We start from the raw sequence: 24,805 nt of genomic DNA on the forward strand, positions 1-24,805 counted from the left end.
AAATTATCAATAGTTTTAAATTCTACCCTGGTTATTCAAATGGGTTGCAATATTAATTGCATTCTTAGGAACACTTTAAGTGACATCTACATTCCTCAAACTGAAACCAACACCACCAATTGAAGCGTATGGGCGGGGGCAAATCTGTTAACTGGAGCTGTAGGGATGGTTTATCAGTCGGCGGTGGTGGCAGGGATGTATGTCGGTCAGCGGTAGGGACGGTTCTCAGAAGTGGAAGTAAGAAAATGATGCCGGTACTAATTTCAGATCTACGTCAGTGATAATGGAAAATGAAGATATTTCGGAAGCGATAAATTACTTTGATTTTACAAGATTTATACCAGAAGATCTTAACCTGGAGCTTACCTTCTTGTTTACTGATACAAAACTTATAAAATCTTAACATATGTTTTATAATATTTAGTACGATTACAATGGATTACAGATAATAGGATGGTGGACTAGTGGTATATTGATGTATGTTTGATGTAATTATTGACTGTTGAAAATTGGTATTTAAATTTAGAATTTTGTTTATGGAAAGTTAACTTATAAGGGATTAATGAGATAGTGGAAAGTTAACTTAAGGTTTAATGTAATCCTTTTCTATGTATCAGAAGAATTATTTGGATGACGTTACCCTCAAATGCGTGGCACATGTGAGAGGTTAACCTTAAAAAACTAACGGACATTAGGTTAGGTACCAACCACGTAACTTAAGCTTAATTTAGGTACCAACTATGCAAAAAATAAAGTTTAAGTGTTGTCATGAAAATATATACAAACCTAGTAACGGCGTAATTTTTTCATTTTCATATTACGGAGTATTTATTATGCTTTTTAAAATAGGAAATTAATCAAAATTCCCCTTTGAATGCATTACCCCCTTATATACAAAATCTCTCTCAATCTTTTGTCATTTAATAAGCCAAAAACGATATCCAGCCTCACAAACTATTTCTTTATTTATTATAACCATTTTAGTCGTTTTTCTTTTTATTTTCAATAAACCCTCATATATACGTTTAAAGTACATCTTAGTGGCCTTTGCGATTTGCGAATAACATGAATTTCGTGGTCATGAACGAAAGTTTGTAGGTTATGGCTCGAATTTTTGGGTCATTGACATTCACAAATCGCAAAGGCCATTTGCAAGACCTTTTTTATTTATTTATTTTCGAATAACCTCAAATAAAAGATTTCTCGATCTTGACCACATGTTTCTTAAATCGTGTAAATTTTAGACACATTTGTTGAAAATATGATGGTACTAAGGTAGTTTGTTCCAAATTTTTGTTTAAAAAAAAAGAAAAAACAAAAAAAACAACTAGTCTCATTTACCTTCATTTTTGACAATTCTTATTGATTTTGACCTTTAAACTTATTTGGACTGCTTATAACTTTCTATGTAGAATTTTAATTTCAAATTTGTTAAAAATTAAGCATTAATATGAGGTAAAACTAATCAATTTTGAATAAATAACACATCAATTAGTTACACATTTATACCTTTAAATGCAGATCACAATTCACAAATCGCTAGATAGTTCGTACAATTAGCGTGTTAAAATTTTTCTCCGTTACGCAAATCACAAGAGCCATTATTACATTGCATGATCGGAAACCTTCGTTAATTACCAAAAAATTTATATTTGCAACCTAAATTTCTCTTTCATGACTGAAAATCATGTCATTTTTCAATATCACATAACCACTTGCATTGCGACTGCGAGACCAATTTTACAAATTACTTTTCTTAGTGAATTGTGATTGATCATTATAAAAGACATTTATGTCAATGTCATTTTTTAAAACGGGTATGTTGAGTATTTCTTATGTAAACCACTTGTTATAGGTGTCAACACACATGGGCCTAGTTCACGGGTACATGTGAATTACACAACTAGCTAATATTGGCCTGTTAGTTTGGCCCCACAAAGCTCATTTGTTCAACATGTTTTTTACCATGTTTCGTAGCTCAATGTACCTGCAAAACAAAATCACCCGCTAGGCAAAATCTCTTAAAAATCACTATCCGCTAAAAAACACCTGTAATAGTACCTATAAAATAAAAGGATACAAAATCTAACTACACATACTTAATCCCAATGCCTAATGCTAAATGTAAGTTGAATCAAGATACACGAAAATCAATACTACTATCTTTGAGCTGATTCGTCGTTGTTAGTTCTAGATTCTGGTACCATAGAAACATACGAAGAATCTGTTACTCCTGTTATCGTACTTGTGGCATCATCATAACCAATATCAAATGATGAATGTGTTTGAATCATATTCTCATCGCAACCTTGAATATCATCTATAATATTAATAACTTCATTAATATCTAACCTAGCTTCAGGGTCACTTTCCGTACAACGTGAACCAATATGTAAAAGTTTCTTCATTTCACATATATATTTATCACCAGATCCTGTAATTGTAGGATCTAACAACTCTACTTCTCTTTGTTCTTGCATAGCTGATTTCACCCATTGTACTAAATCCGTACCACCTTGGCCTTTTTTAACATATTGTGAAGGATATTTTCCTGTTAGGATTTCAAGAATGACGATTCCTAGACAATAAATGTCGCATTTAGGAGAAACTTGATGTTTTTTTACTGATTCGGGAGCTTTGTAGGCTGCTAATGCATTTGCAACGTGATTACCGTTGATCATGTGATGTAGACCGAAATCTACTAGTAGAGGATGATAATTATGGTTAAGTAGGATGTTGCTCGATTTTAGATTCCCGTGAGGTAAGTCTAGATTGACGAGTTGTGTGTGAATGTAGCCCAATCCGTGTGATATTCCCTTTATGATGTTTAAACGAGCATTCCATTTTAGCTCTGCGTGTCTCTTTCCTCTGTCGCCTGAAACATTTGAACCACATCGGTCGTAAGTATGATATTTGGAATCAAATTTTCAGAGTAATTATATGATTATGCGTTATCAATCATATATGGCAAAATTTTGGGGCGTCGAAATTCAAAGGGGTTTAAAAAGTATAATCCAATAATAGATATCTATGGTCCATTTATTTATAAGGTTTTTAAAGTTAAAAAGTTGATTATCATTGTATTGGTTGACTGTAGTACTATATACATTTTTCTAGTATCAATGAACTTTTATATATATATATATATATATATATATATATATATATATATATATATATATATATATATATATATATATATATATATATATATATATATATATATGTGTGTGTGTGTGTGTGTGTATATATATATATATGGGCAGGATCAATGGGGAAGTAACCAATCGGGGGAAGCAAAATTTATTTTTTGTTTCGTTTTTTTGGAATTTTTTTTCCGGCATCAAGATCACACGAAAATATGAACATTTAGAAGAGACACTTCGTGATGAATGTTATTATTTAGGTGGGAAAACGATCGACAAAAATAACATTCAAGATAATATTGTTCGTGAAGAATATGAACGTTTTTTTTCATGTTTTGTGAAGTAAAATTTAGCCCGATTTAAAGTTTAGGGTTTAGGGTTTATTCCATAAACCCAAAACACCAAACCCTAAACCCTAAACCCTAAACTCTAAACCGTTCGTGTTAAAAACTCAATCTAAATCCTAAATCTAAACCCTAAATCTAAACCCTAAACCCTAAATTTCTAAACCTTAATATCTAAACCCTATAAACCCTAATATCTAAACCCTAATATCTAAACCCCAATAGCTAAAACCTCAACATACGCTCGAAAAACACGATAATTGTTATATATTACTTCTTCGAGCATTTTTCCGCCAAAATAAAAACATTTATCACAAAGTGTCTCTACTAAATGTTCATATTTTCATCCCATCTATAATGTTCGTGAACAAAGTTTTTTCAAAAAACGAAAAAAAAAAGTTTTTGCTTCCCCCCGATTGGTTACTTCCCTCTTGATCCTACCACTATATATATATATATATATATATATATATATATATATATATATATACACACACACACACATATACATAACTTTTGTATACGAGACCAACTTTTTACTAATTGAACATGACCCATAAAATTTACACAATAGCCCTGCAAAGTGCAAACATAGATAATCATTTCAGACTACTAATTCTATATTATCTTTTATAGCGTAATTTCTTTTAAATTGTTGGAAAACATGTAAAAAAATCGGTTCTTTACCAACTTTGGAAACTATGTAATATATAATCAAGTGACATATATCGATAAGTATTTATCGATTTTGTAGTCGTGAAGAGGGCTTTACAACCAACTAAAATATGTCCAAAACGGGACCAAATGTAAACGTGAAATGTTTAACTGCTTACCATGTAGTACATAAAGTAAGCTTCCAGTCGAAATGTAGTCATAAATCAAGAGCTTTTCCTGTTTACGATAGTGACACGCGATTGGGGTCAAGATATTTGAGTGGTTCAGTCTGGCTAGCCTCATCATCTCAGCTTCGAACCCATTTTTATCGACCACATTCAATTCTTTTAACCGTTTAACCACAACAATCATCCCATTCGACATTTTGGCTTTGTACGAAGACCCTAACATCCCATTTCCAAGCACCTCTGCAGCCGCTTTCATAATATCCGACAACCTAAACACCCCTTTTGTGTTGTTCAACAACATTAAATCGACACCTGTCCCCTTGTTTCTAGATATCAATGTCGTTTGACCCGTCCCAAAGCTATTCTGACCCGGAATAGCTTCTGGCTTACTTATATTACATATAGTTAAACCAACTGAACCTTCAATATTATCTTTTTCCATAATTCCAATTTTCTCAGAATTATCCTTTTTCTTTCTCATCAAAAAAAATATTCCAACAACCATTATAACAAAAATTAACAAACTCACCACCATTAGTGCATATCCTACGTTTAGAGACTTTTTAGATGACTTTTCGCTCGGTTTAGACGGGTCCTTTTGTTTTGACTTGTCACACGTTCTTCCGAATCTGGCGCCACAAAGACCGGGGTTTCCTTCGAAAGAATTTGCATCAAATTTTGCCAAACCGGGTGGGACTTCACCAGTCAAGTTATTATACGAAAAGTTAACCGAGTTTAAACTTCTCTGTCTAATTGCTGGAATTGTACCCGAAAACTGGTTGTGATCTAGATGTAATTCAACAAGATTTGGGAGATCTGCAATCGAATCAGGGATTTTGCCCATGAATCGGTTGCCATCAAGCCAAATTTTCTTCAAAGATGTCATCGAGTTGAAGTAATCCGATGGGATTTTTCCCGAAAATTGATTTAACGAAAGGTAAAGACCCTTTAATGATCCTAGTTTATTAAACTCGGGGATCGGGCCTGAAAACGAGTTGTTTTCGAGAGATAGAATTCGTAAGCCCGCCATTTGTGAAAGTGCATTCATGTCTAGATTGCCCGAAAGACTCATCGATTGAAGATGAAGATTAGTAACGAGCCCGTTGTTACAAATAAGCCCGACCCATCTTATTACATCGTCGCAAGGTATCGTTCCAAATTTCCAAGAATCAAGAGGTTGAGGATTTTTTAATGATTGTTTGATTCTAAGTAAAGCATCTGCATCAGTCATGTAAGAATTCACAAACAATGGAAACAATATGATCAAGAAAATGTACAACAAAAATGATGGTGGTTTAAAAGAAATGGCCATGTACTTCTTAGCCAAAAGAAATAAAAGAAAAGAAAAGAGAAAAATTTGATGTTTTTTTCCATTGGCAAATTGAATGAAAGTTTGAGCAGAAAATTTGGTGTTTTTGTGATTATGGTGTAGGTGATAATGTTTGGTAAAATGTAAGAGTGGTTTAGAATGAAAAAAGCTTATATGTATTTGACCAACTCAATTATATATGAACCGTTATTTTTCGATGGTGGATATAAATAGGCCAACAATTGAATGTTGGGATATAATGACATCATCATGTGTTATACCCTTTTCATCTACATTCACAATTACATTCACAATCTTTTTCATTCGGTAGGAGAGTTTGATTAACGAAAACATTTCACTTTAATTAATAGCATAGCATTATTTGTTAAAAACAATTAAGAATTAAGAATTATAAAATAAATAATAAATAAATAAACTATATGAGCACTGAGTTCCTCCCAAGAGATCTCATGTTCAAACCTCACTTAATGCATGTTTTGAGGTGGCTAAGAAAAGAGTCGTAAATGATCACGAGATACCTTAATACATCACGTACGTCTTAGTATTAAATACTATTGTTCTTTAGTAGTCTGAAAAAAAAAAAAAAAACTTTATTCATCTACTCATTTACTCATTTAAACCCTCGGTAACATTCGAATTACGCTAAAATTATTGTTCACACTAAAATCAAGCATGATATTCAATTTGCTTCAATTCACATTCATCTAGAAAAGCGACGAAAGCGTAAACTCACTTTATAATAACCATTTCATAATGACACAAAGTCCATTTTATGATCGAGTTGTATACTATGAACGTGTTCATGATTAAATCAAGCATTTATTTGATTGGTATTATTCCATGCCCTACTGGGTTTTATCATTCAATTCTACTCAGACATCTTAAATGGAACAAATGGGAAGGAACAGATAAATACATAATGAACATGTTGAAAATGGCCAAGACAGCAATTTAGAACATGGTAAAAGGACAAACATTATTACTCTTTAGTTGGTCACATTGAATTTATGATGTAAGGTAATATTTATAATATTATGCACTTGGATCACATACATTATATTTTTTCAAGTCAAGTCGGACTTAGGATAACCCTCACGATACGTTTCAACACGTAAAAGTTTATAACATTTTGCTATTATTTTGGACATCAGTTTGGAATCACCCACGGGGACTTAACCACTCACGCGTTCATCTCCCGTAGTTGCATAACCCGCCCCTAACTACTGCCTCGGAGGAAACCCGGACCAATCTGAGGGCATGGCCGGTAAAACCCTCATCCCCGCTGCCCCCGCACTAAGCGAAAGGCGACCTGGGTGGATACTTCAGGTCAGAGATAACAATGAGTGCAATGTTACAGCCCAGCAGAGTCGAACTCCCGTCCTCTCGCTAAGAGAGGCAGGCCACTACCAGTTGAGCTACAACTCAATGTTATAACATATTGCTACAAGTACAAAATTTACAAAAAGAATTACAAAATGACATGTGATATGTTTTAATCAACTAAATTTCGGTAGTTTCTCATCTATCTATATCTATATGCTTAATTTATTAGATCACTTCAATTTTGCATTAATATTTGTAAAAGTTATATGGATATGAATATATCATGTCTCTTTTCAAGTATGTAAATAAATTTTATATTTTTATTCAATGTGAAGTATTATATTATCCCAACATGAAAGTTCTATTTCAGAAAAGGAAAACACACTTTGATACTTTATGTTTTGTCGATCATTACTTTGGGTTGATTTAAATGGACAAATTGAGTTTATATGACAAACTTTGAAAAGATTGACCTAAAAATGCTAAGAAAAATTAGTACCACTCTTCACCTGATTTTAATATGTGTAATATTATCATTTATGCCATTAAGTTTGACAATCAACATATAAAGGTCACGTGCATTATTAGAGAAAACAAGTATATAATCAAAAGTTATTTTATTGTACTGAATATGAAGTTTCATTCGAAGCTTTAGACAAAGTTGCTATTGAGATATTGAACTCTTATAGTATCTTGTACACATTCTAACAATTGACATAGCGAAAAAATCAATTTCAAAGTTAATTAGTTATGAGAAGAGTACGTTATGACCATAACTTTTACCATGCTCAAGTAAAATATTTCATGTCTAAATAATGATATTTTTTCTCTTAAAATAACTTTAACGAATAAAATCTTGTATCGGCCGATATATTAATATTTAATATATTAATATTAATATTAATATTAATATTAACATTAACATTATTATTATTATTATCAAGCAAATATAAACTAAACTATGAAGTTTTTATACACATGACATTTAGGATGGTTTGGTCTAAATATGCAGTTTTACAATAGTCCAAGGACCATTGCAGTTACATTTCTAAACTTATCTTCATTGTTTTGGTACTCTCATCCCCCTTCATTTTATTTATTTCCATATCGGTCTTATTTCAATCGATTGAAACCCTAACCCCCAAATTCGATACACAACAAATTTAATCAATTTCAATACTTTATTTATTATTTATAATAATAAAAAGAAGAATTTGAAAAGAATGCAAAATCAACATCTAAGGCTGAAACAACAACAACAACAAGCTTTGATGCAACAAGCTCTCCTTCAACAACAATCGTTATATCATCCTGGCCTTTTAGCACCTCCACAGGTTTTTATACAATCATTAATGTTATGCGATATATATCTATATATATAATATCATTTGCGAGCTTAGAAAGATCATTTTGTTGATTGATTACTGAATTATGATCGCTGTGCCCGTAAATTTTTGTTATTTACGATGAATTTTTTTGAAATTAGATTTTTTTTTTTTTTTTTTTTTTTGCTGAGTTTAATTAATGTGTAGGTCTATTTGGTGAATTTGTTGTCATGTCTCAATACTTATCTTTATATTTATATTAAAAAGTAATTTTAATTTTATTAAATTTATTTTAGTTGGTAAAAAAGTATGTGACTGTCATATAAACTACGGAGTATGTCAAAAGTTTGAATTTTGCGATATTTTATCCTAAATTAATAACTATATGAATCTGATATGATTGTATGAAGTTGAGCCTATACTTGTTGGATTCTGACTGAGCCTTTGCATTTTTTTGTATATACATGCCTTTGTAATCAGCGAATTCTTAGTCTTGAATAGTTCACTTTTATATGAACATGTTACATGCACATCATGATTATGTCAAAAGTTTGAATTTTGCGAAATTTTATTCTAAATTCCATAACTATATGAATATGAATCTGATATGATTGTATGAAGTTAGTTGTTAATCGTTTGTTTGGAGTTGAGCTGATACTTGTTGGATTCTGACTGAATACGTGTTTTCCTTTCCATTTTTTTGTAGCCTTTGTAATCTGCGAATTTTTAGTCTTGAAATGTTCACTTTTATATGAACATGTTACATGCACATCATGATTCTTAAATTCTTTGTTTGCGCTGTTGGATGTGTTTGTTGCTATAGGGTGCGCTTATAGCTCTAGTGCGTATTTGTACCATCTATTCTTTTATTATTTTTAATAAAAGCTTCGCCGGGGTAACCCTTTACCCAAAAAAAAGGTGCAATGATAAGACTACTTTCATTAGAGTTATGCTCATGAAACTTTTCCCTTGCCTCATAGTGGGTGTTAGTGGGTGTTTGTTAGTCCTCTTAGATTTATGGCTTGTGTGTTTTGTTTTCTATTTTAAGTATTAGGGGGCCTAATTTAACCATTTCTGCTGTAAATTAGGCACACTGATGCTAATATCCCCTGAGCTTTTGTTCATATTTGGGAGATATGGGGTCGAGTGATTGTATTATTGTCTTATAGTCAACTGTTTACTTGCACACAAGGCATTATGTCGGCTAATGTGCAAGTTCTGATTTTTTTGCCACACAAAGCTCTTGTGCGTGATTCATTGCTTCTCAAAAGTCAATTTATTAATAATAACAAGTTTAGGCGGGCAGCGTTTAGTTTAGTCTTGGGCTCTTGGCTCTAATGTCTTAAGTTTCTTGATTGGTTTCACCTGTTTTGCATTGCAATTGTCTGTTCTTCATGGTAGTCCTTAATCATAATCTTTTTAATGTGATTTTAAATACATAAATAGACTATGAAAAACATTTTATGTACATGTACCTTTTAAGCTTATATAAGGGAATTGTGTGAACCATTTATTTGTTTTAAGTGTGTTTCTTTGGTGATGGTGTGTAGTTCCTGGTGGATCTCTCTACATATTTACCTTCTCCTCTTAGGACCTGATTTAATCTTGTTATTGGGGTTTTTATTATTTTTAGATTGCCTTTTTGGTCCCTTTTTTCTTTCTTTTTTTTCACTTTTTTATTTTGCAGATTGAGCCTATCCCAAGTGGAAATTTGCCTCCTGGGTTTGATCCAAATACATGCCGCAGTGTGTGAGTGGTTTACAGACAATTTTTAGTTCCCTTTTTTTTTCTATTTAATTTGCATGCTTGAACATGACAAAAGCCTTGATATGCTCCTGTTAATTAACTCTGTGTAGTTTAGACAGCTATATACCCTATATTAAAACATTTGCATTTCTCTTTCTCTAAAATACAGTCTTATATTTGTAGTAAGTATAAGTATGCATAGTGTCAAATGTAGGGTGGTTGTTTGTTTTATGTGTAAAGGAAACTGGGGAATATTGCATTATTTGCATAGCTAAATATGTTTATTCTTGTTATTTGTTAAGTTAATATGTTTTTTATTTATGAGAAATTGCAGGTATGTTGGGAACGTTCATACACAAGTGACTGAACCACTTCTTCAGGAAGTATTTGCTAGTACTGGTCCTGTTGAAGGATGCAAACTCATAAGAAAAGATAAGGTATTAGTTAGTATGAATACATCTGTTCGAGCTCACATATGATCAATTTCAAGATTGGAACTGGAAAATATGCTGAATTATGACACGTTTTTTTCTCTCGCTTAGCTATTTTGTAAAAGGTTTTCATGTTCTTATATCTTCTGTGCAGTCATCTTATGGGTTCATTCACTACTTTGATCGTAGATCAGCTGCACTCGCTATATTATCTCTAAACGGGAGGCATTTGTAAGTGTTTTCAATAGTTATGTGCTGCTTTTCTCCCTTTCTTCATCACTTAATTTAGAAATTTAAATGTTATTGTCAGATTTGGACAACCTATTAAAGTTAATTGGGCATATGCCAGTGGACAAAGGGAGGACACATCAGGTAGGCTTATATCTTCATATTGAATAATCTTTGTGAAAGTTAGGTTTTGTCACAAAGCTTTTGAATAATTGTCACTGGGTGTAAGTGTGTAACTATAATCATGTATTCTCATGCCATTTTTACTTTTGGTTTGCAGGTCACTTTAACATATTTGTTGGTGATCTTAGCCCTGAAGTTACTGATGCAATGCTGTTTGCATGCTTCTCTGTTTATAGTAGTTGTTCGTGAGTACTTCTCTTTCCTCTGTTTTTCACTCACACATAGACAAACGCTCATACATTTTTTTTTCTGATACATATTACAGGGATGCAAGGGTTATGTGGGATCAGAAAACTGGACGTTCACGAGGTTTTGGTTTTGTCTCTTTTCGGAACCAACAGGTATTTATTTGATAACTGATCAGGAAGATTACGTTGTCATCCTTACTGTATTCGTGCACAGACAGTATCATTATTATCTGAAAGTGAATGTGACCTTTTTTTCAGGATGCTCAAAGTGCTATAAATGATGTAACTGGTAAGACATCTGTTAGAAGTTCGTTTTTTCTTATTTATTTTACAATTCATATGCCCACAAACTTATTAAATTGTAGTATTTGAAATTAGCTATTTTCATCTGGAACTAAATAGTGAGTTTCAGTTTACTTCTTTTCACTATATCTACATCCACATATCTATATGGTCCTGTGTTTTAATATTATCAGGGAAGTGGCTTGGCAGTAGACAGATACGTTGCAATTGGGCTACTAAAGGTGCTGGTACTAGTGATGAAAAACCGTCCTCTGATTCAAAAAGTGTGGTGGAGCTTACAAATGGTTCTTCAGGTACGCAGTACTAGCGTACAAATAAGAATTTCAAAATCTGTCATTTTGAGTTCTTTTTTTTTTTTTTTTTTTACTCTAATACTATGTTTATTTTGCAGAGGATAGTAAGGAGCCTGTTAACGGTGATGCTCCTGAGAACAACCCACAGTATACCACTGTTTATGTTGGCAACCTTGCTCCTGAAGTAAGAACAGTATTTTTGTTTTTATATATGTACATATGGTTATACGATGATTATGTTCAAAGCCATAAACAAACTCTTGATGTTTTGCATGTTATTTTAGTATTTCCTTTAATGTCCAAAAGTTATATGCATGGTTGCAATTTGCAAATGGTAGTTGCGGCGTTTTGGTGACTTGTCCGTCCCGTTTCGCCCAAAAATGTCTAATTAAGTCGGTCAATGCTAAATGTCATGTCAAAGTCGGTCAACATCAGTCAAAAGTTGATCTTTTATCGGGACTTGTTCTAGTTTAAACGAAAATCGCAAGCCCATTTATTACCAACGATAGAATATTTATGTTTAAATATTTATATTTAATATATTTTCATTTAAAAGTCAACGTTGGTCAACATACGTCTCTACCCCGTCTTGACCGACTCTACCTTTTAAAGTTCTGATCGACTCGTCTCCGTCTCTCGTCTTTTTCAACATTGGCTATATGTGTGTGATGTCAAGATGGTATATGTCTGTGAGGGGTTGTTTGGTGAAAGGAAATGCGTAGTTAAAGCAGGTTTAATCCTTTAGGATGAAGTCATGGTATAATAGTACTTCCATTTAATACCAAATACCAGTTCGATATGACTTGAAATACGCAACTATCAGATTAATAATTTTATTACTAGCTGCAAACACCCCCTTATCATCACTGCAATTCTTGTAAATTGTAAGTAGAAATTTTCATATCTGGTTACTGATAGATATGAATTTGCGAATTTTCCAAAATTTACAGGTTACCCAGCTTGAGCTTCATCGCCATTTCCATTCACTTGGTGCTGGTATAATTGAGGAAGTGCGGGTGCAGCCTGATAAAGGGTTCGGGTTTGTGAGATACAATAACCATGCTGAGGCTGCTTTGGCCATTCAAATGGGAAATACCCAATCCATTCTTTACGGTAAACCAATTAAGGTGCGTATGTTGTTCATCTTGTAACCATCTTCTTATCTATTACTTGTATTGATCTTCTTAACCAAGTAATATGTGGTATGGGAAATAAAAAAGTATATTCATTTGAACTTCTATCTTCCAAAACAATTCAAATGTATTTTTTTTAATCTAATAGTTGTTTGATCTTTAGTCCTATATATTTATTTATCGTAAATTATTATCATTATTATTGCTATTATTATTATATTATAATATACTATATTATATATATTATATATTATTTTCAACTGTAAGCTTAATACTTCATATTGATATATGAATTTGACTTTGAAAGTAAAAATGAAGGCATTCACATTGTTGCATACATTGTGAAATTTTGATAACAAAAGTCATTTAGGGTGTATTTGTTTGCCTCTTAATTGAATGGTTTTGAATGTTGAGCATTCTGTTTGTCTTTGGCATCTGAATGACAAATGACAAATGATGCTAAACCATTCAACAATCTTTGTCGAACCATTCAAAGTTGAATCACTCTCTTAAACATTCAACAAATCAATTTCCTTTACTATCCTCCTTAAATGATATGCATAACATTTATCAAACAATTATATTCTTTTTATTTAATCATTTAAAAAGTTATACATTGATTTTACATCATTCCATTGAGTTCATTCAGAATGATTATCAAACATGTTATTGTCGTTCATATAACCAAAATCAATCACAATCTTTGAATCATTCAGATTTTGAACCATTCAACTCCTTAATCATTTTGTTATTAAACACACCCTTAATAGTATCTTTCTTTTTAATTGAACTTACTTCACAATGAAGGGGACATTTATTTAATGTATATCAAATGCTTACCAGACAGTATACCTTGAATGACAACGTCATTTCATTCTTTTCAACAAAACAGACAACTTTTTTGTTGGACAATTGCTATATATCTATTGAACTTGTTTATAGAATATTTGAATAGCCCTAACTTTAAAAATTGTTTTGTGTGCAATTTAGTGCTCTTGGGGAAGCAAGCCAACTCCTCCAGGAACAATTTCAAACCCCCTTCCACCACCGGCACCTGCACCAATGCTGTCGGCTGCTGATTTGTTGGCATATGAACGACAACTAGCAATAAGCAAGATGGCAGGTGTGCATGGGCTTATGCATCCTCAAGGACATCATCATCCATTTAAACCTGCAACTATGGGTATGAGTATGGGTGGTGTTGGAGCTAGCCAGGCTATTTATGATGGTGGTTTGCAGAATGTTGCTGCTGCCCAACAACTCATGTATTATCAGTGAGTGTGATTACGTGGCGTTATTGCATGCTTCTGTTGTTTGCATTTCTAGAAGGCGTTCTGCTGTTCGTCCTTTTTTTTCTGTTACTTTTTTTTTCTGTTACTTTTTTCCATTTATGTTTATCCCGATGTTGTTACTACTTATATATGGTTGCTATGAGTATGAATACATATGATGTATGTTAATGATAGTGACTGGATGCCTGTTTGTTTGTTTATGTAACGAGTGACGGTGTTTGTTTGTTTGGCCCGATAAATAACGGGGGAATCTGCCTGATCTGTCCCTTGATGGCATGATTTATAACTGTGCTACAAAATGCGTCCGAACGACAAAATTTGGCTAAAAGTTATTCATATCTACCTTTATTTTCTTCTAATCTTGCTTCCGTGAAGATTTGAGTTATTTGTATTATAATCTATTATGATTGTGGCTATTTTTGGATTTGTAGTTGCAAATTGAAGTGAAAACATGGCGCTTAAAAGAAGTGTGGAAACATTTTTGCAATGTAATATTCACCATGATAATTTTATAAATGACTTTATGAGAAATTTTGTAAAAACAAACTTGTTAAAAATTGAATGACTTTAATAAAATTAAACTTTTAATAATTTAATAACTTTTTTTTGGACATCAGTTCGGGATCACCTAGGGGACTTAAACACACACGCGTTTATATAACATTGAGTGCAATGTAGCAACCCAGCGGAATCGAACTCCTGACATTTCACTACTTAACCACTCACGTGTTCATATAACATTGAGTGCAATGTTGCAGCCTAACAAAATCGAACTCTCGACCTCTCGTTAAAAGAGGCAGACCACTACCAGTTGAGCTACAACACAATGTTTAAAACAAGCTTCTTCCAATAATTTAATACTACGTAATGTATAACATCATATAATTGTTTTCCCAAATGTTGTAAAACAAGCTTGGCAAAAAAATTGATGAATAATTTCAATAAAATATAACCTTCTAATATAATAATCTAACAATCTATATAATTTGTTTGTTTTATTTATTTTTTTTTCTTTTGTATTTTTGGTAAAGCGTATTCACCCGGTAAATATATTAATATAAAAAATTTACAATTAAGAACAAGAACGACTCTAGAGACATGCCTTTAGAGCCAATGAGCCAAGACAACTAGCCAAAACCACACACCAAGCAAAGAAAGACTAAACAAAAAGCTTATGGAATTTTCCAATCTGCTTTCATCGCTTGAACGTTCTTGGTATTCTTCCAATTAATAGCCATAATCTTCATCCTCACCGTCGAATAGACAAGCTCCTTCACCTTGTCACACACCATAGCCTTTTTCGCAAAAAGCCTTCTATTTCTTTCTTGCCAAATAAAATAGACCGAAGCTCCAAATAATAATTTCGCAACAATAACATTGGTCGACTTTTTTCCGGCACTCGGACCCAAACAAGCTACAAAATCTCTCCATGATTGACCACCCATGGCAAGCTTAGACAAGCTTTTGCTATATACCCACACTTGCGAAGAGAATGAACACTCAAAGAACAAATGGTCATGAGAGTCAGCAATTTGCGAACACAATGAGCATACACTCGAAACAACAGTATTAAATCTTGTTTCCCATGCTTGTAATTTGTCTTGCGTTTTTTTGGATTAGCGAGGACACCTAACGAGCACATTGGCTCATCCACAAAGTAAATTACGGGTAATTAAGGCCCCCCCGAGCGCGAGACCTGATACGAGTGAATTACGCATTATGTGCACCCTCTGATCACACTCAATTTCTGAATAATTTGGCATAACATAGAAATAGTAGTTATATCGATCAATTTCAAAGTTGTAATTCAATCAATAAAATATACTACTAATTGTTTTTTTATTCTCATGATATTAAAAATATTAAATATTAATTAAATTAATAATGATAATAAATATTTTGTTAACTAGAGCCCTGAAGTTTGTCGTTGGTATGTCGTTAACACGCTTTAAGATGTTGTAAACTCGATAACTGCCATTGAAAAGTTAAAGTTAATCGCCCACGTATACAGTTATCTAATGCACGTTAAGAACACTAAGGCTCTGCCTAAGACTCTCTCTCTCTTTTTTTTTTTTTTTTTAAACCCTAACCCTAATGCAACACCACGAAAAATCTGTTCTCGATTACTAATAAATTCTGGTAATTAACAATCTTATTGCCTGTTACAAGGTAATTATAATGTGTATTGGTTAGTGTTCAACATCTTACAACTGAAATTAGCATGAAAAGTCGCGTTGTCCAATAGTACGTCGCCGATCAGATCCAATTCCTCCCCCAATTTATCGATCTCCATCCTTACAAAACCCTAAATTTTACTCCCGATAAAATACTATTTTCTTCAATTCTAATCCAGTTTCTCCATTTGTACGTCAATTTTACATCCGTATAAACACCGAGCACTCTAAGAGAGTTTCTCCTAAACCATCGCGGTGCTGGTGGTTTTGTTTATCGGGGACAGTGCAGCTCCGGAGGACCTGACATCACCACCATCGGTCCAGATCTGGAATTCAAACGTCTTAAATCATCAGGTAACTCATTCTGGTCTGCTAGGTAAATCCTTCTGACTGCCGTTCCATATTCGTCCGGTAACTTCAACCACTCCGGTCTGCACCATCTTCTCCGGCCAGTTTCCTGGCTGACGATGGTATGACCCATATGTCAAAGCGCAATGGCTTTTCGTCTTCAGCGTCGTGTAATTCTCGGGTTACTTCGTTCTTGATTTTTAATTTCCCGGACTCATGGACTCGTGTTGATTGTCGGAGAGTCTTCGAGAACTATGGTGTTCTTAAAGATGTGTATTTCGCTCGGAAGAGATTGTCGAGTGGTCAACGATTTGGTTATGTTCGTTTTGAAGGAATTACCGAGATCGAATCTTTCTCCAAGGTCTTGAATTCCATTCAAATTAATGGAAGATGGATTCGAGCTTATAAGGCTTTGGAGAAGAAAACTGAAGGTGTAGATTATCCTCATTATAGAATTCGTGAGAAGAAAGGTGATGATCTTCCTCCTTGCAGAAATCAAGAGTCCATCCCGAATATTGATGGATTAGAAGACTTTCCTCCGGCTCCTTGGAACCGAGGTCAGTCTAACCCAATTAAATTAGGGAACAATAACACCGTTGTTCCATCTGCTAATCTTGATTCCAAGACGCTTCAATTCCCTGCCAATAATCGAATTGAAATTAAGGTTGGAGGAAAAAATTTCGAGTTTAACCAACCTGAGTCGGTGAGAAATCACAACCTTGTTTTTAGTTTCAACAAAGATCGTGTTTCGTGGACGTTGATCGATGTCAATGATTTTCCGGTAATGGTCGACGGTGGAGACGCCTCGAAGAAATCCCACGACATCTCTAGCGTGGGGGATTTGAACTCGTCGAGTGTGGGGGAAAAGGTTGATTTCCAATCGATGCCGGACAAATACTCTAGTGTGACGGATAAAGTTGCGACGAGTGTGGGTAAGAATTTTGAATTCAGCGAAGAACTGTCGACTGTACAAGATGAAGTTGTTGATGGGTCAGCAGGTGTTCATGATGACCTTGAAGATGGGGAGTTTATCCCATTGCCGTCTGACGGGTTTTCGGCCTCTGTCTCCTCACCGGAATTTGTGCCAGACGTTTTTCCGGTAGCAGGTGATGATCGGGTTTCGAGGAAAGAGAAGGAGAATGATGTTGAGTTTCCCAACAGGGGTGCAGGTCTCAAGGGCACGTGTGAAGATGTTAGTACCAAGGAATCTTTGGATAATTTGGTTGCCCCTATGCAAGTTCAAAATGGTTATGGACCTGAGCAAAACCTTAGTGAGCCAGTTCAATTTAATGAGTCTAAGGTGGGCTGTGATATTTCAAACGGGCTGGACCCTACTCCAGGTGTGAATGAAAATGTTTCGGGTGACTCTAGTTTAAATGACAGGAATTGCGTCGACTCGAATGAGGTTATCGTTTGTCAATCATCTACTACTGTAGCTCGTTTTCGTGGTAAGAGAAGAAAAGTTCATCCCCCGGTTAAAGGTCATTTCATTAAACATGTGTGGGGAAGGAGTAATATGAAGCGTTGCCAACGTCGGGAAAACTTTCGTTGGCATGATCGACTTTTCATAGATAATGTGATGAAAAATTCTGTGACGATCGCTCCAAATCCATATGGATGAATACATCATTCATCGATTTCATTGCGAGGTATTTGACCTCTATATGATACATTTTGTAAACATTGCATTCTTTTGAAAAGGCACACCATAAATGAATATTTAAATCAAAGGTTTTCGACATATGATGATTTCTACATATAGACAATCACCGTAAATAATAGTTTACAATAGTACTTCCATTGACAATGCAGTCAAAATAAGATACATGGTGATGATTTGGTGAATGCAACGTTTCCTTGATAAATATACCATGTAAGACTCCATGCACATAGCTTGTCTAACATATAAGCAAACAGCGGAAGACTTCTAGGAACCTGAGAATAAACATGCTAACAAGTGTCAACACAAAGGTTGGTGAGTTCATAGTTTTAGTGTTTCGCATAATCTGTATATAAAGGTGGATCACAAGATTCCAGTTGTTTCATCCAGAAACGTTTATCAAAATTTTGTCAATAGATTCTACGTAACAGAGCACCCTGGTAACTAAGCTTTAACGTTATAATGATAAATACCCCATTCGTTTTAATACACGCAAACCAACGTGTCCTAAACTCAAATAACACACGTCCGTTAAAAGGCTAGCGCTCTAGCTCGGACGGGGATGTCAAGCCCTATGGATCCATATACTGTTATTCGTGCCCACTGATGTTTTAGCAGAGTAGTATATAAAATAGCTTATATTTTTTACAGAAAATACTATTAAATACGATACAATTTTACACAAGATATTTATTTATTTATAGAATGGATATACTTAAACCTTGCTACAACACTTATAGGCAGTGTACCTAATCGTACAGTAGTGTAGTTTTTAGTAAGTCCGGTTCGTTCCACAGGGAATCTTTTTAAACAAAGCTTAACGCTATATTAGTTTACTTTTATAAAAATACAAATATATATATATATATAAGTAATATTATTATTATAAAGGGGGGTTTTTACCGTTTAATGACCGGTTTGTCGATTTTAAAACTTTAGTCGCAGTTAAAACCAAATGTAAAATATTAAAAATAAATACAAGACTTAAATTAAAGCATAAAGTAAATAACGATAATGAAATTGCGAATAATAAAAGTGCGATAAAATAAACTTGCGATAATTAAAAAGTACGATAATTAAAAGTGCAATTAAATACAATAACAATAAAAATGCGATAATTAGAAGTGCAATTAAATATAAAATAAAGGAAATTAAATATGAAATAAAAGAATTATGCTTATTTAAGCTTCCGTAATCATGATGTTTGACGTGTTGATTTTAGTTTTATGCCCATGGGTTAATTGTCCTTTGTCCTGGATTATTTAATATGTCCGTCTGGTTTTTGTCCATAACAGTCCATCAGTCATAAATATAAAGTGCGAGTGTCCTCGTCAAATTATCCTTATACCCAAAGTTAAATATTCCAACTAATTGGGGACTTAAACTGTAACAAGATTTTAATACTTTGTTTAATAATTACACCAGGATGTCGACTGAGTGTAACCCAAGGTTTTAATATTTTGTTATCAATTATACCAAGTGTCCTTGTACATAATTTCACCCCTGTTTTAATTATTCTAGTGACTATTAATCCATTCCCGTGTCCGGTTAAATGAACGATTATTTGTACATATAAATACCCCGCCCATCGTGTCCGATCGAGTGTATATGGTAATTTATAGGGACGCCCAATTGTAAATCTTTATATTAACATTAACAAACTATCATTTAGTTAAACAAATATAAAGCCCATTAATAGCCCATAGTCTAATTTCCACAAGTGTCGTTCTTTTGTCCAAACCCCAATTATGGTACAAAGTCCAATTACCCAATTTTAGTAATTAGCCCAACATCATGATTACTTCGGATTAAATAAGCATAATAATAACTTAGCTATGAGACATTAAATTAAAAAGGTTGAACATAACTTACAATGATTAAAAATAGCGTAGCGTTACACGGACAGAATTTCGACTTACACCCTTACAACATTCGCTAACATACCCTTATTATTAGAATTATAATTAAAATTAAAATTAAAATTAAAATTAAAATATAAATATAAATATTTACGTAGTATTATAAGAGAAGAAGAAAAAGATGATGAAAAATGCTCAGAATTCGGTTGCTTTTATAGGGACTTTCAAAACTTGGGGCTCCGCGACTCGCGGCATTTTTGGCCTTCAAACTCCGCGAGTCGCGGAGATTGAAATTACAGCTCAGTCCAGTTTGGAGTCTTTCTTGCCGACGGTTTTTATTATTTATTATAATATATAAATAATTATAAGAATTATTTAAATATTATATTATATTTATGTGCATAGTTGACTTGTAATTTTTAGTCCGTTGCGTCGAGCGTTGAGAGTTGACTCTGGTCCCGGTTCCGGATTTTCGAACGTCCTTGCGTACAATTTAATATCTTGTACTTTGCGTTTTGAATCTTGTACTCTTGTAATTTCGAGACGTTTCTTATCAATAATTGGAACCTCTTTGATTGTATTTTGTACTTTTGAGCTTTTTGGTCGTTTGCGTCTTCAATTCGTTGAATCTGTCTTTTGTCTTCACCTTTTATTATTTAAACGAATATCACTTGTAAATAGAACAATTGCAACTAAAAGCTTGTCTTTCTTGAGGAATAATGCTATGAAATATATGTTTGTTTTTAGCATTATCAAATATTCCCACACTTGAGCGTTGCTTGTCCTCAAGCAATATCGTCTTGAAATACTAGAATCACTTCTTTATTCTTCACACTTTGTACATCAGTGATTTCTTTATGGCGGTATAAACAATGGTAGTAACGATATGATTTACAGTCCCACATGACTATAAAAATTTAGATCCATTAAGGAAACTGGATCTTTATGAAAACATTTGATCTTTTGAAAATTAAATCTAGTTTTTACCCTAGATAAGTTTTCCGGAATAACCCTTTACCGGTGTTTGCAAAATATTTTTGTGGGTTTGGTGGGTTTCAGATTTGAAAATTTTAGCTCAAAACTTGCGGTTTTGTGTCACCCACTTGCTAACCTTGTACTTGGAAAGCAACACGTCCAGTTTACTTGTCCCGTATATTACCTTTCGGTAAACTACCGTCCGGTTGTAAAGGAAAGCGTTGAACAAGCAACTGTTAAGGCAATGTCTAATGACATGTATTTGATTATGGTCTATAACGTGTCGGACGCAATTACTATCCTTGGTAGGAGCAATAGTAAAGCTCACCCTTATAATTTTTCGGTCTGGCACAAGGTCTTGTCTTTGACCATGCTATGCAACCACCGTTCTTACGGTTGACACCCGATTTGGTTCAGGTGACCTAATGAATTCCAGGTGAATTCCTAGGATTTTACGTTCAATGGTAATGAACGCTTTGAAAATAGGGTTTTCAGAAAACAAATCGGTTTGTAATTTTGATCAAAATATTTTCTCGTTCAAGCTCGAGTTTAGATATCATTGAATTCCATGAGTTTGAATTCTCAATCTTTAAGGTCAATCTCTAGGATTGAGTAATATCAGGCTTAAAAGCTGATTTTTAATCTTTAAGGAGATTATCCTTTCTGGGGATCTGATTCATTAGTCTTATCCAGCTAATTTGCATGGTGCCCCCCCATTTTACGAGATGAATCCTTCTCATGGTTAGGATAAATCTGACCACTTGGCGACCCTGTTTAATGCTGAGGTCCGTGGATTTCCTGCTGATTTTAGTGATGACTTTTCTAGATTTTTTTTGTCAACCTACAGCTGGTTTGGACGACAACTTCATGACCTAAATCAAGAAGCGCGTTTCTTTTTTCGGAAGACTTTACTTCCTTTTAATGATGGAATTGATTCATCGTGTAGATCCATCTTTCTTTTCTTTCATCGGGTAAAATAGTTTAGTTTAGTCCAAAGCAAAAGTATTTTCAGTTATTTGTTACAGATATATGTGACATATGTTTAAGATAACTTGGTAAATTTTCCCACACTTGGCTTTTATTTTCCTTTTTATCGTCCTCTATTCCATTTTAAATGAGTTTTAACATTTTGGTTTGTTTCTCAATTTATGTCCTTTCCGAGGTAACAATAATTTCGGTGTTAAAACCTAGTTTTATCGTTCATAAATATGTATAAACATGATTTTGAGTTCATTTAATTGAAATTTTTTTTTAAAATTTTACTAGAATTGGGTAGTCAGTATATAAGACTAGGGCTGTTCTTTATTATCAGAGAGCACTAGATTCTAATACAACTACTGCTTTACTAGTATTTTTAATGGTAACCAAGTGTTTAAGATAAAAATTTTAAAATCCGAAAGAATTTAACCCCTTCCCATACTTAAGATCTTGCAATGCCCTCATTTGCAAGAAATCAGTAACAATTTAAATTATTGAGGGTGATTTGTGTGAAAATGATTAAATTTTTACCAAAGTTTCCAAATATATTGGCGTTTGTTTGCTGAATGATAAATGGTGCACATCATTTGTTCATTCTGTCTTGTTGTTATTTCACATATATTTTGCATCTTGTCGTCAAAATTAGTTGCTTTTGCTGAACTTAATGCCAGTCTTTGAAAATGCGTTGTTTTACCCTGTTGTGTACATAAGATAAACTGCAAACATATATACATATTTTTGAAGTTTGGTATATTACCCCACATTCAAAAATTATTAAAATCTAAGAATAAAAGTTAGACAATTATAAAAACTATTACAATATTAACAAAAGTATTAAACGTATCAATCATTACAAATTACAAAATAAATAAAAATAATAATAAGTAGACTAGGGATGATATTGATACCAATAGGGGTTCCAGGCATAACCATAGGTGCTATAGAATGCTTCGGCAGGGTTATACGTAGGATACGGTGGCTGCATCTCTATAGACCAGGGAGGGAAGATGGGTTTCGGTGTAGGAATATAGTTTCTACCTATATGTTGGCAATGAGCTATGATTTGGTTCTGATGAACTTGCCAATCTTCAAATGCTCTCTGTCTAGCATTTTCGTACTTCTGAGAAGCTATAAACCTTTGCATTTCTTGCATCTCATTCCCCCCTCCTACATTACCTTGCTGTTGGTTTCTCTCAACCTGTGGATGTCTACCATGGTATTGTACTGCGACGTTATTTCGCCTTTTCAAAACTTTCGCACCATGATATACATTTAATCCTATAGTATCGCGGGGTTCTGGTTCTTCTACTAATAATCCCCCCCGACTTATATTCACACTGAGATATTCACCAATCAAAGTAATAAAAATACCACCTCCTATTATGCTATGTGGTCTCATCCCCCTAACCATAGCTGATAAATAATAACCCACACAATATGGTATACATACAGCGCTTTGTGGGTCTCGAATACACATATGGTAAAACAAATCTTGTTCATTTACCTTTTCCTTGTTCTTACCTCTTTGTGTAATCGAATTAGCTAAAAACCTATGAATCACTCTTAATTCGGCTCTATCTATATCCAAATAAGAGTAATTTCCCCCTTTGAAACGGTGATGGCTTGTCATTTGACTCCACACACCGTGTGTATCAAAATTTTCATCTATCTTTCTACTGTTTAGTATCAACCCTCTACAATCGGCAGATGCTAACTCCTCAGGCGTATATATACGTAAAGCCTGAGCCATGTCTAGTAAAGACATGTGGCGCATCGAACCGCCTAACAAAAATCTAATAAAAGAACGATCGGTTAAACTAGCTACCCGATCATTCAACTCTATACTACACAACAATTCTTCACACCATACTTTATATACAGGTCTACGCATGGTGAATAAACGTACCCAGTCATTAAAAGTAGAATTACCATACCTCTGTACAAGTAATTCCCTAATTGGCCCGGCCAATTCTACAGCTTCTAAGGGTCCCCATTCTATGACCCTCGGTACCTCAACAACCTTAGAATGAAGAGTATGCAAACCCCTTTGATATTTTGGATAATCTATCCAAAGTCTGTCAAATCTCAGGTTCGGGTGCAACTCTTCCAAGTGCATATCAGAAAAGGTCATGACTGGATGAGGTATATCCTGCTTGTAGTAGTTATCCACCTCCTGTTGTTCCGCATTCTCAGCAGGAGCATTGCGGGCTTGGGATGAAGATTCACCCCTTTCAGTCTGCAAAACACATCAAACACAATTTTTGTGCATCCAAATATGCATTAGTGTCAGCAAAATCATCAATCAAAATAATTACAATGACATGATCAATTTATATCAAACTTAAGCTCATTTTCATATTTTCATCAAATCTACACTTTTTCAAAATAGCATATACGAAAATGTTTGCCAAGTTCATAAGCATTCAACTCAAATAACATGTCAAAATAATCATTACTAGCAATTAAACAAGTTTCAAATGGCATTATCTCTCAAAAATCAAGTTCATGAATTTTAGACTTGAAAAGGTCCACTTTAATTCTCAAAATCATGTTTAGGCTCAAAGTTTGTATCATTTAACTACCTAGACATGTTACACTACTTAATTTAGCAACAATTCATGACAAAAATTGGCCATAACCTGTTTATATCAAAAAACCCCAAATTTGCTCAAGAACACAAACCCTAGATTACTCAAAATTTGAA

The 24,805-nt window shown here is 33.7% G+C and overlaps 2 protein-coding genes across 2 annotated transcripts; one reads left to right on the forward strand and one right to left on the reverse strand.

Moving 5' to 3' along the window:
• Positions 1–2,017: 2,017 nt before the first annotated feature.
• Positions 2,018–5,767, reverse strand: LOC139872850 (pollen receptor-like kinase 3). The gene is made up of 2 exons (XM_071860782.1): positions 4,324–5,767; positions 2,018–2,875 (listed from the first exon to the last, which is right to left on the reverse strand). Exons 1-2 carry the CDS (start codon positions 5,642–5,644, stop codon positions 2,160–2,162), a joined length of 2,037 nt encoding a protein of 678 aa, XP_071716883.1. The 5' UTR covers positions 5,645–5,767; the 3' UTR covers positions 2,018–2,159.
• A 2,334-nt stretch (positions 5,768–8,101) lies between these two features.
• On the forward strand, positions 8,102–14,466 carry LOC139873486 (oligouridylate-binding protein 1B-like). The gene is made up of 12 exons (XM_071861416.1): positions 8,102–8,319; positions 9,998–10,059; positions 10,391–10,493; positions 10,642–10,718; positions 10,798–10,859; positions 10,996–11,083; positions 11,164–11,239; positions 11,345–11,375; positions 11,563–11,682; positions 11,781–11,866; positions 12,633–12,809; positions 13,806–14,466. Exons 1-12 carry the CDS (start codon positions 8,209–8,211, stop codon positions 14,091–14,093), a joined length of 1,281 nt encoding a protein of 426 aa, XP_071717517.1. The 5' UTR covers positions 8,102–8,208; the 3' UTR covers positions 14,094–14,466.
• The last annotated feature ends 10,339 nt before the right edge of the window (positions 14,467–24,805 follow it).

This window comes from Rutidosis leptorrhynchoides, chromosome 10, assembly GCF_046630445.1.
Source record: "Rutidosis leptorrhynchoides isolate AG116_Rl617_1_P2 chromosome 10, CSIRO_AGI_Rlap_v1, whole genome shotgun sequence".
In the NCBI taxonomy this organism is placed as follows: domain Eukaryota; kingdom Viridiplantae; phylum Streptophyta; class Magnoliopsida; order Asterales; family Asteraceae; genus Rutidosis; species Rutidosis leptorrhynchoides.